Source organism: Dreissena polymorpha, chromosome 16 (genome assembly GCF_020536995.1).
Source record: "Dreissena polymorpha isolate Duluth1 chromosome 16, UMN_Dpol_1.0, whole genome shotgun sequence".
Classification (NCBI taxonomy): domain Eukaryota; kingdom Metazoa; phylum Mollusca; class Bivalvia; order Myida; family Dreissenidae; genus Dreissena; species Dreissena polymorpha.
The window spans coordinates 44,358,262-44,370,596 of record NC_068370.1 but is presented as its reverse complement, the minus strand read 5'-3'; the positions used below and the strand labels follow the sequence as shown (position 1 = coordinate 44,370,596).

General features: G+C 34.6%; 1 protein-coding gene across 3 annotated transcripts in view; it reads right to left on the bottom strand.

The window, feature by feature from the left end:
• Positions 1–3,693: 3,693 nt before the first annotated feature.
• The window catches only part of LOC127862641 (nuclear pore complex protein Nup155-like), a 76,897-nt gene continuing 68,255 nt past the window's right edge, over positions 3,694–12,335 (bottom strand). For all 3 annotated transcript variants that reach the window (XM_052401845.1, XM_052401846.1, XM_052401844.1), the window contains exons 31-35: positions 9,229–9,349; positions 8,610–8,720; positions 6,098–6,234; positions 5,377–5,483; positions 3,694–4,799 (exon numbers count right to left, since the gene is read on the bottom strand). In XM_052401845.1, the coding sequence (XP_052257805.1) occupies positions 4,661–4,799; positions 5,377–5,483; positions 6,098–6,234; positions 8,610–8,720; positions 9,229–9,349 (615 nt within the window). In that variant the 3' untranslated portion in view covers positions 3,694–4,660. The remainder of the gene's footprint in view (positions 4,800–5,376; positions 5,484–6,097; positions 6,235–8,609; positions 8,721–9,228; positions 9,350–12,335) is intronic.

Genomic DNA, 12,335 nt, shown 5'->3' with positions numbered 1-12,335 from the left:
GTTGAATCTATTCATGTTGATAGGATTTGATAGATGTTCTTGTAAAGTGCACTGTATGAATGAATTTTGAATTGCTCATAAATATTACAATAAATAATGTAACTTTGAATAAAAAAAGTAGCCAATAAATTATTGAAAAGTTTTTTTTATTAAAATAAATTACTTTACAATGCAATTAAGGAATTTAAAAGTACGTGATCATCTATTGGAGATGGTATGTTGTGCACAAGAACCTTGCAGCAACCAGTAACCTTCATACAAAATGTGGAGCTTTAAGATCAAAATAAGGAATTTTTAAAATAGGTTTTGTCCAGTTTTAAGCTGAACTTGGAAATCTTGTGCTAGAGTTTGACCATTGACCTCAATTTATGAACTTGAAGATGTTTATTGGGCCAAACACTGTCTAATATAGGTGAACATTTTGTTCATTTTTTTTAACGATGCAAAGCCTGGTCAAGTATTAGAGGAGATATGCCTTCTTATATTGTACACATTTTTTAAAGTACTATCAAACCACACTATGTTTGCAAATTAAAACCCAAACATTCATGCCTGTATGAAACTTTTTATAAACAAAGTGCGGATTGATTACATTGTTTTGCACAAATCATCATTTCCTAACAGAAGTCTGTAGTGAAAAATTTCAGGGTTGGGTACGAAGGTAAACAATATGCAGTTTCACTAGAGTTAAATTAAACAAGGGACAAAATTATCACAAAACCAGGTTTTTAATGTGAAAAAAGTCTGATAAAGGGAGACAACTCAAACTTAACTGATTGTTTACAATTAACTCCCTTTGTTTCAAAATAAATCCTATTTTGTTGTGGCAACCTTGACCTTGGATATATTGACATAATTCTTTCGTGCGACACACTATCCCATGATGGGGAACAAATGTGCCAAATGATTTTAAAATCTCACAATGAATGACATAGTTATGGCCAGGACAAGCTCATTTATGGCCATTTTTTACCTTTGAACTCAAAGTGTGACCTTGACCTTGGAGATATGGACGTAATTCTTTCGCGCGACATACCATCTAATGATGGTGAACAAATGATTATAAAATCTCACAATGAACGACAAAGTTATGGCCCGGACAAGCTTGTTCCGCCTGCCCGCCGACATTGGCCAATCTAATAACCAGTTTTTTCCTTCGGAAAACCTGGTTAAAAATCATTTGTTTTTTGCTTTAAGTAGTGAAATAAAAAGTAATATCCACATCTTGTTTAATGAAATAATTTGATAGGTTTGTTCTGCATTTCATTGGTATAGGGAAAATAACGCTGTAATTATGCATACAATTTTGTCAACACTCGTGCTAATTTGGCATAATTTCCCTGACAGTTCCTTCAATCCAGCAAACAGCATGAAAGCGAACAGTTGAATCTTAATACATATCACAAGATATCAACGTGAGTGTTAAGTTTTGCATCATGTATTAGTGTTGCCGGACTTACATCTTTTATTCCATGCATGTCAATGTATAAGGAGTTTCAGACCGTACAATTGTCTGATTTACATGACATTATTGTGGTCGCCCTAAATAAGGCATGGTGTGTTGTTAGTCATCAAATATTAGCTTGTCAACACTCTAGAAACCACATTTTTCATCTAAGCTTGATCAAACTTGGTCTGAATGTTAACATAAATTTTGACATAATCTAGGCTGAGTTGGAATCTGGGTCACATGTGTCCACAAACTAGGTCAAAAATCTAACTATAAAACAATGTTACCACTCTTGAGGCCACATTCATGAATCTCTTCATGAAACCTTATCAGAATACTTGTGTGTGACAATATCCTATGATAACTGTCTCTCTACCTTAAAGGTCAAGAGTAAAGGTCTAAAGCCAAAGTTTTCCACAAAAAAACAAATATTCCTGCCATAAATTTGCCTTACATTAATGGATTTTAAAATAACTTGAGACAATCTGCTTTAGCATCTTCATCAAACTCTCACAAATTATTTTTGTTAGCCCAAAATGTAAGTCAAGTTCGATAACCAGGTTGTCTCTCCATGCATGTAGTGCCGCTAATTTAAAACAAGAGATGTGTTCGTCAGAAACACAATGCCCCCTATTGCGCTGCTTTGAAATAATATTTAAATATATCATTTGGCAGGTTTAGAAATTATCTCCCTTTTATAGCTTATTACTTCCCTTGGATTGTATTTTTTGACTTGACCTTGAAGGATGACCTTGACCTTAAAATTTGTTTTTATTATATCCTTTAAAAAAATATTACTTCCCTTGTGAAATTGATCTGTACCTGCCAAATGATATAAAATAGAAATTATCTCCCTTTAAAGCTTGTTACTTCCCTTGGATTATGTTCTTTGACCTTTAAGGATGACCTTAACCTTTCACCACTCAAAATGTGCAGCTTCATGAGATACACATGCATGCCAAATATCAAGTTGCTATCTTCAATATTGCAAAAGTTATGGCCAATGTTAAGTTTTCGGACCAACACACAGACGTACAGACGGACTGACAGTTCCACTGCTATATGCTACCAGGGGCATTAAAAGAGAAATTTTCAGGTTCCATTATTTTACACCTACTTATTTTCACCAAACCCTGTTTGTTGCTATAACATGGAGACAAACATTAATAACCAGCCAATCAGCACCAGGTACCTAAGATTCATTTCCGATCGTTTATAATGTGAACTTTGTCGTTTCTAATCTCAAACAATTACAGTTTTCATTTACTTAGATTAAGGTAAAGTACTATAACGTGTTGAAGTGCCCCTGGAACATCAGAGTTATTGCCACAAGTTATTTCAAAATTTGCAGTTTAAGCTCACTTCACTCATTCACTTTTCACCAAATCTGCATTCAACTTTACAAGACATTCACTTTTCACCAAATCTTCATCAAACTTTACAGACCCGTTTGTTTCCATAAAATGGAAGTAAAGTTTGATAACCAGCCATTAAAATATCAAATTCCATGGGGGTCGATTTTTTTAACAACAGACTTTCCTCTGTCTATGACCTTGTTATATTACATGGACAAGAATGGAATATTTTAATTATTTGTGCATACATAATAAATTTGAAATAAAATAAGCAGTGCTCAGGTGAGCTTAAAGTTAATAACTGTAGACATAATTTTTTTTTCATTTTCTTTGTCTGTATTCATGTATTCAAATAATAAGCCAATCAAATGTTGACATTACAATGCTATATCGGCTCCTTAACATTTCATGAGAAGCAAACTTGACCTGGAAGTTTTGGATGAAAATATCATTTATATAGAGGATATTTGTTGGATCCGGTGGATTATTGATTTTAATTCACGAGTAATCATAGAAAATAATATTTTCACGAGTGGCGCAGCCACAAGTGAAAAAAATTTTTTTCTATGATCACGAGTGATAATCCACCGAATCCAACAAATTTTCTTTTTATTTAATGCATTTTTCACAGTTTATATACATTGTTTAAGAGTTAAACTAAAGAATTTTGCTGGGATAATGACACCATTTCGTAAAAAAATGACGTCATTTCACAGTAAACAATGAAAATTATCGATAATTCTCACTGATAATTTTCACTGTTTGAAACAGTGAAATTATCAGTTTTAATTCACTGATATTTCTCTATAAACAACCGGAAAGCATTAAATAAATAAACAGATCTTTATTGTGGGCATAACATATTCTTACCAAAAACAAATACAACAGTCACTGAAGATATTCATTTATTTCATTTCACAATAATCCACAAAGCAACGTGACAATCAACCTTATCTTTTAAGAATGAAAACTTAAGAAAAGAAGTTGAAGTTGTGCAGAAGGTAACTACACAGGAACGAGTGACAAATATGTAGTTTCACTTACAAAATGAGCCACACTCTGGTCTGCACAGCCTAACCAAGGATTGCTTTTTCTGCCTTCACTTTGATTTTATAATAGACTTCCTTTTTACCCAAACATTTCCATAAAGGCAGACAGTGTGGTCCCAGATAAGCCTGTGCAGATGGCAAACTCTAATCCGGACCAAATACTTAACCCACTCGCATAAAGCCTGATTTTCATAGAAACCCGCACAAATCAATTAAATTGCCAGTAGTGAAGTGGTAATAGTAGCCTCAATACCAGTTGACAATAACAATTAACATTTATCAAAATGTGTGTTAATTGGAGAACATAGCATTACTACATCCAGTGGAAAATATTTGACTAATGTTTAACTTTGGTCATTTATTCCTCAACAAAATATTAAAATCCTGTAATGTCTATATATTTTCTCCTTCAAACAGCACTGAATATTATTTTGATACTCAACATGCTTCTTCAACTGTCATGTTTTACAAAAGCAGTTTGTTGTTTATACACTAATACTTCGTTATTATTTCTCTATAGCACTAACATAGCCACAATACTCATTAATGCAACTGGATATTTACAATAGCGTATTTTTATATGCACTGCAGATTAACTTTAACATAATCATTGTTTTACCACTAACTCATCTGTCAGAATACACAATATGAGTATAGTATACAATTCAAATATGAACTTGTACATAATCTTTAAGACCTTTTATAACAAAAACATCACTGCTCTAATGTAATAGTGATGTTATAACAGTTTACATGCACATGGCAACTTTAAAAGACTGAACACACTGTCTGGAAACCTCTATCTATCACAACCTCTCCATCTTAGCCTGTAGTCCCTTGAAGTTAGATACCAGGGTACGCACACCGACGTCCACGCTACTGATCGACTGTAGTTCTACCAGATAGCAGGCTATGTAGTCCAGACCCAGAGTACTGAATTGGCGTCTGAAATGGGAACAATGAGCTGCATGATGTGATAACTGGAGTTGATGCATGTGCGTCAAATGTGATCGTAGATTAGCCTGTGCAGACCACGTAGGCTAATCAGGAACTAAATTTTCCGATTTAATGAAATTGTTTGTTCAAAGGTATTCTCCTACAGGAAAATCCAGTTTTGGCAGAGTGCCATCCCTCATTAGCCTGTGTGGACTGCACAGGCTAATTCAGGATGACACTATATGCACATGCATTAAGCTCAGTTTTTCCAGAATGAGGCGCTCGACTAATGGCTGCAATTTCTCTATATATTAAACATTTGATCATAACCAGTTTCCTTCATTAGGTGCATCAATGTATTAAATATTCGAATGTTAGATATGTAAACATGCATTCAGACCTAAAATGGTGAGAGTTAACATATTTTTTTGAATTATTTATAGAGTTCCAAAGTGATAAATGTACAATAATATCTGGACACAGAAAATTTGTTTATTATAAGAGTTTGAATTGTATCAATATATTGGTATATTTCCTATTGATTGTCAATGCCTTCACTTATTCAGGCAGTACAAGACCAGTGCACCTTTCATATGTGGGTATAAGAGTTGGACTGTCGCACAGTTTGTTGAGCAGCTGGTAGATCACTTGTAGAAGATGCAGGGGCTTGTTGACAGACGACCAGAATGGATCCTGCCATAGACCATAGAAAACAGTATTATGGCTAAAGTCTTCACAAAGAAGATAAGACAGAAAGATTGTTTAGTATGTTGTCATAAACTGTTTTTAATTATCCCTAAACTAATACATTACCAATCAAGAATCACCAAAAAACTTTTCACTGATAAAAAAACAAAATTGTTAAACACTATGTAATTATATAGTGAATCTCCAGATTACACTAAAAAAGTACTAACAAGCAAATTCATTGAATTGATATCCCCCACCAATATGCTTCCGGACACAAAGTTTTATATCTGACACTCAAAAAAGCATTTTTTCAAGATACAAAGGGCCATAACTCCGTTATTAACAGATGGTGTACACTATCATTTGGCGTGCATCATCCTCTCATCCATATATATACTCATACCAAGTTTCAATGAAATCCGCCAAAGTACTTCCAAGATATGGCTCCGGACGGATGGACAACGCCAAAACAATATCCCTCCGCCTATGGCGGGGGATAATAGTAGGTAAATTTTACAGACAATTCGGAAAATTTAGGAAGGCCTAATATTTTCATAGTAAAAAAATACCCCCAAAAATCCAAATTCATTATTCATAAACTGCAATCATTGACTCACCCTGGACTTGAACATGCGGTCATAGAGCTCTAGCAGTCTCAGTGCAGGCGTACCGATGTCCAACATGAGCTGAAACACCCAGCCGGTCTCCAGCTGCAGCTCACAGCTCCTCTGCTCCAGGTACTTCACTATGAACCCTGCAAGCAGATTCATGTTGTATTACAATTTTATTGGTCAAATGTGTGGCCTTTTTTTCAGACCAATATCAAAAGGTGTATATTTATTCTCAAACGCATGTCTAAATTTAAACTTGTTTTGACCTATATTTTGGTTGTCCTGGACTATTGACTACTGATAATGTCCAGCTCTGTAAATAATAATTTTTATGATTTTTTTTCAACAATTGGTGAGCATCAATCTTAACCCTTTGCATGCTGAGAAATTTGTCTTCTGCTTAAATGTCCTCTGCTGAATTCTATAATTAGCATTTTCTTCGATTTTTTTTCTAAGACCACTATCAGGATAGCAAACAGTTTGGATCCTGATGAGACGCCACATTCTGTAGCGTCTCATCTGGATCCAAACTGTTTGCAAAGGCCTTCAAAATCTGGTTCCAGCGCTCAAAGGGTTAAGATGAGCAAAGTTTAGTTACTCCATTAATTGACCAGTCGCCAAATTATCGATCGCTCCGCCCACATAGTCACGTGGTCTAGTGATTAGAAAACTCCGACAAGCAGATCGCAATTATAGCGGATTACGTGAGGGAAATTCTATATTTGTAATGATGTATTATGCTCTTTTCTATAATATAAATTATTAAAGCCGCACACTAAACTAAACTGCTTTGTAAAACGTTAATACAATCATAAAAACTTTAGAGAGAAATGGCGTTATCAAATTAAATGAGTTAACGGCAGACTGACTATCAGAAACGTTTCTTATACATATTATATAGGGAGTTGATGAAAAATCCGTTGTAAAAATGAGCATTTATTTCATATTGATTTTGAACTTGTATTCAACCGTCTGACAGTAAACCCGGTGGCTATTCATAAATAATTTTGAAAATATTTTTATTAAATGGAAATGACATATCCATATCATGATGGGTTTTTTGTTTATTAAAAATGTTTAGATCTTTGTTTTATTGTGTTATTTTTAAAAAGACACCAATTTTTTTTTAGATATAAATTAAATTTTGATTGTAACCATAATTTAATACAGGCCTAATTTCGTGGTTTCATTAACAGATAGTCTAATATGCATTTTATTTCATTTATTTTTAATGCGAACCTGTTACATTTCACTATCAAAAAATGAAGTGTTGGTATTACGGTGCTGTTCACGAACATTCGAATTGAATACATTTAGCATATTATGCATTTGCTTACTTATAACAAGATGGCCCTTATATGTTAATTGCAATTTTCACATTTATCCCCGTATCAATATATGTTGTATAAGAAATGTTGTTGTTGTATTATAAGCCGTACATTTTACACTTGAAGTCGCTTTAAGCTGGCTAAGCCGCGTTGAAATCACCTTTTTGTTGTTTTTACTTTAGTTAAAACAATATTTAAGTAAACAATTTATAATGATTTCCCTTGTTTATGCTCCACAGAAAATAAATATATAATTGGAAATCATTTAAGTAATTAAAAAGTTTTCTTTTCTTGTGTACAGTACCTTACAATGCCTTAATGTTCCTTCATTCTGAGATCCACGCAACATACTGTTATTTATTAATCATCGACAATTACGCTGAGATTAATAAGCACGTGTGGCAATTATTACGTTGCCCAAACTGCTTAATAATATTGTGCATCAAACGGTATAACACGTTTTATAGAACACACACCTGGTGTGGTTAAACTATTTATTGTGTTTGTTTTCTCATTACTCGTTCATATGTTCAAGAAATAAAGATAAAATAATAACCTTTTATAAAGTATGTATAGCACCTACAATTTTGAATAATGATCGAACAGTAATGATCATGCATTTGATATAAAATCTGTGTAAACTCTTAAAAATTACGTCCATTCCATATGTACAACACGCTTTGTTTGTCGGACAAAATGGCGGCCAGATAAGCGTTGCTGAGGGGTGTGTGAAAAATCGATATCTGATTGGCTGATCGACAAAATGTGGGTGGAGTTGGCGACCGGTCAATTGCATGTCAATCTGTGCATGCCTCTTATTTCGGGAAGAAATTGATCATAAAATTTTTTTTGTTATAAACTAAAACTTCAGTTGATATAAGTTTGTCTGAAGATATGAGACGCGTTCTGATAAAACTGGGCTTAATGCATGTGCGTAAAGTGTCATCCCAGATTAGCCTGTGCAGTCTGCACAGGCTAATCAGGGACGACACTTTCGGCATTTATGGTATTTTTCGTTTAAAGGAAGTTCTGTTTTACCGAAAATCTAGTTTAAGCGGAAAGTGTTGTCCCTGATTAGCCTGTGCTAATCTGGGACTACACTTTACGCACATGCCTTATGCCCAGTTTTCTCAGAACAAGACACATATCAGTTTGTCTGAAGATATAAGACAAAGCCCTGTTGTGCCTACCAAATGGGAAGTATCTCTCCGCCTTGATGTACGTCTTGCCTACCATGCACAGCTTGTTGCTGATGTTCTTTACACGGACAGGTGGGGCACTGGATCTGGTGTTCTCAAGCTCTGCAGTGGGAAATGTAATATTCATTGTCTTGCCAGCTGTGTGGAAAGCTTGATACAGCAGTCACAATGGTCAAGTGTATAAGTGTGTGCTCCTGTGTGTGTGTGCGTGTCTGCTTGTCAAACTGTAGTTATGTCATTCAATGTGAAGTTTTAAAATTACTTACCACAAATGTTCACCTTCATGACAAAACATGTCACATTTTACACCCATCATCCTACCTCAAAAGTCAAGGTCACAGTCAGACGTCAATGGTTAAATTTTGCCATAAAAGAGTTTGTCCCTACTGTAACTTACCACAAATGACAACCATGAGGAGATGGCATGTCTGGTGTAACAACTGTCTCTTTACCTCAAAGGTCAAGGTGACAAGGCTTTTAGAAGTATACACCACATGCTGAAAACTTGATATACACCATTACAGTGACAATAATTTTCTACTTGAATTTAAAGTATACTCCACCTGTTCATAAATTGATAACTATTGTTTAAACCCTATATTGCACTTGCCTTTATCTATGATGTTCTGCCATAAGTTCTCAATCAAGGCACTGTCATACAGCCCTGCACAATGGACTATGGCCAGCTTGCATTCAGACAGGTTGAACCGGTCAGCAAAATCCTCGTATAACTGAAAGTGTGGCCTTGTATTGTAAACATTAAACTATTTTATCGTTAACTAGTAAGAAGGTTTTTTGATTATCTTAAATTACTGTATTGACACCTTGAATCATCAACAAGTTACATGAAAATTATGTGTCTTGATCAAATTACAAATGTATATGGATAGTTTGTATCTAAAATAAGTTATATATGTATTTTTGCATCGTATATGTTATACAGATTTTTTGTAACTTGAGATACATCATTATTCGGTTATAAAGACAAAAAAGAACAATATTTAGGGAACATAGATTAATGAAAGAATTAGAGATATTAAGAACTTCTTTGATAGATATGGTGTCATGTTGCCAATAACCACTTATACAACACAAAGAACAATCCTTTTAAAGTATTTTTGAATTACCTTTATTTAAAAACAAGAGGCCCATGAGGGCCTGAATCGCTCTACTGCTATAAACACTGTGCAAGTTTGGAAAGAATAAGATGGAAACTGTGTACTTAATCGCGCAAACAAGGAGAATTTTCTCAAATTCAAGGGGAGATTATTGTGTACTTATTTCTCCGATACTGCTCATATTCAATAGGGTTCAAGTCCTCATTGATATAAAGATACTGTGCAAATTTGGAAATAATTGGATGAAAACTGTGGAATTAATTGCGTAAACAAGCGGGATTTCAAAATTTTCTCATATTCAAGGGGAAGTCATTCTGGACTTATTGCTTTGATATTGCTCTTTTTAAACAAGGGCTGTTTGTAAAACATGCCCCATATGGGCTGTCAGTTGTAGTGGCAGCATTGTGTGAATATGTTTATTGTCACTGTGACCTTGACCTTTGACCAAGTGACCTGAAAATCAATAGGGGTCATCTGCCAGTCATGATCAATGTACCTATAAACTTTCATAATCCTAGGCCTTATTATTCTTGAGTTATCATCCGGAAACCATTTTACTGTTTTGAGTCGCTGTGACCTTGACCTTGTGACCTGAAAATTAATAGGGGTCATATGCCAGTCATGATCAATGTACCTATGTAGTTTCATGGTCCTAGGCATAAAGCATTCTTGAGTTATCATTCGGAAACCATTTTACTGTTTCGAGTCACTGTGACCTTTACCTTTGACCTAGTGACCTGAAAATCAATATGGGTCATCTGCCAGTCATGATCAATGTAACTATGAAGTTTCATGATCCTAGGCCTAAGTATTGTTGAGTTATCATCCGGAAACCATTTTCCTATTTCGAGTCACTGTGACCTTGACCTTTGACCCAGTGACCTGAAAATCAATAGGGTTCGAGTCCTCATTAATTTAAAGACACTGAACAAGTTTGAAAAGAATCGGATGAAAACTGTGGACTTTATCGGATAAACAAGAAAAAGTAACCATTTTACTATTTCGATTCACTATGACCTTGACCTTTGACCTAGTGACCTGAAATGAAAAGGGGTCATCAGCCAGTCATGATCAATGTAAAGACACTGAAAAAGTTTGAAAAGAATCAGATGAAAACTGTGGACTTTATCGGATAAACAAAAAAAGTCTAATGCACGCACACACACACACAGACACCATGCCATCCCATAAGCTCTGCCTTTGGCAGTAGAGCTAATAAAAAGAAGTTATTTTAAGTCCATAAAATGAGCCACGTTCTGGCAAATTGGGCTTAAAGCTTGTGGGTTCAGGTTCATCCCAGATTAGCCTGTGCAAACTCAGGGAAAACACTTTCCGCTGAAACTACCAGTAGATTTTTTGAAGAAGAGACTTAATATCAACACAAAATTGCATACAAGCGCAGGGTTGTCATTATGATTGTAAACAAAGGATTATTTTGGAATAGTAACCGATTGGGCCGGGGGGCAAGGCCCGGGTAGGGGGGTCAGGGGGCCGACCGAAAACGAATTCTAGACATTTAAGGGACAAAATACTTCTATTCTCAGAGCATAAAAAAGTTAAAATGAGGTCTAAAAAGACTAGAAAATGTTAAGATTTTCACATTTTAAGTATACTGTACGATGTAAAAACATATTATATTGATAGATCTTTGCATGTTCCAATTCTATCCATTACCCGATAATCTAGTATTATTACGATTTCTTTTTTTTTTCAAAACCAAATTACGGCCAATATTGACGATGAATGTCGTCCGTCATTTAACGCAAGTGCATATACAATTTGAATTGTGGGATTGGGGAATTCCCATTGAACATGCGTGAATCACATGACACCATTTGAGAGCATTGAGAACTGTTTATATTTATTAATTACGACAAATCAACGACTCAATCTAAACAGTCACATGTACCTCCTTTCAGAAAGGTTTGCGAAAGTGTAAGTTAATTTCTGAGAATAAAAACTCGTCTTTATTTAAATTTTACCGAGTACTTTTCATTCCGGATCGTGATATAACTTGTCATGTCATTTATGCATGTAGACCTATATGTATGCATAATTTGGCAATCTCAAAACACGTTATTTACCTACTTATTATATTATGTGTTATGACCATTTGTATAACAAAGTGCATTATTTAAATGAAGTATTTTCAAATGCGTATAATTAAATGTATTATCCCATTATTTCCGAAATCATTTTCAGATTTCATTATTCACGGAAAATTAAGAAAATTCTAGCAACAGAGACACATTTCTAGTGTTTTTCATGTACAGATGAAAATCATGCCAAAATAAGACTTCGTGTATAACATCATGTTATTCTTCCTCAGGGATAAGCGTGGACTTTAATATTTTAATGCTGAATAACAACTTCGTAGCGCAGATCAAGGTCGCTTATATCTTTTATTTTGCTGGAAAATCGAAGAGCATTTTTTAATATGTGGAAACTTTTTCTCTAACTAAAAAAACTTGTTAATTACACTCTACAGTGCTACATTCGTTGAGATACGGTCAGTAATAATCTGTGAAATGTACAGCTATTTGATACAGTTGCAGGTGGGGTCGGCGTGTATTCGGTTGCCTTAGCGCTGATTGGTTGT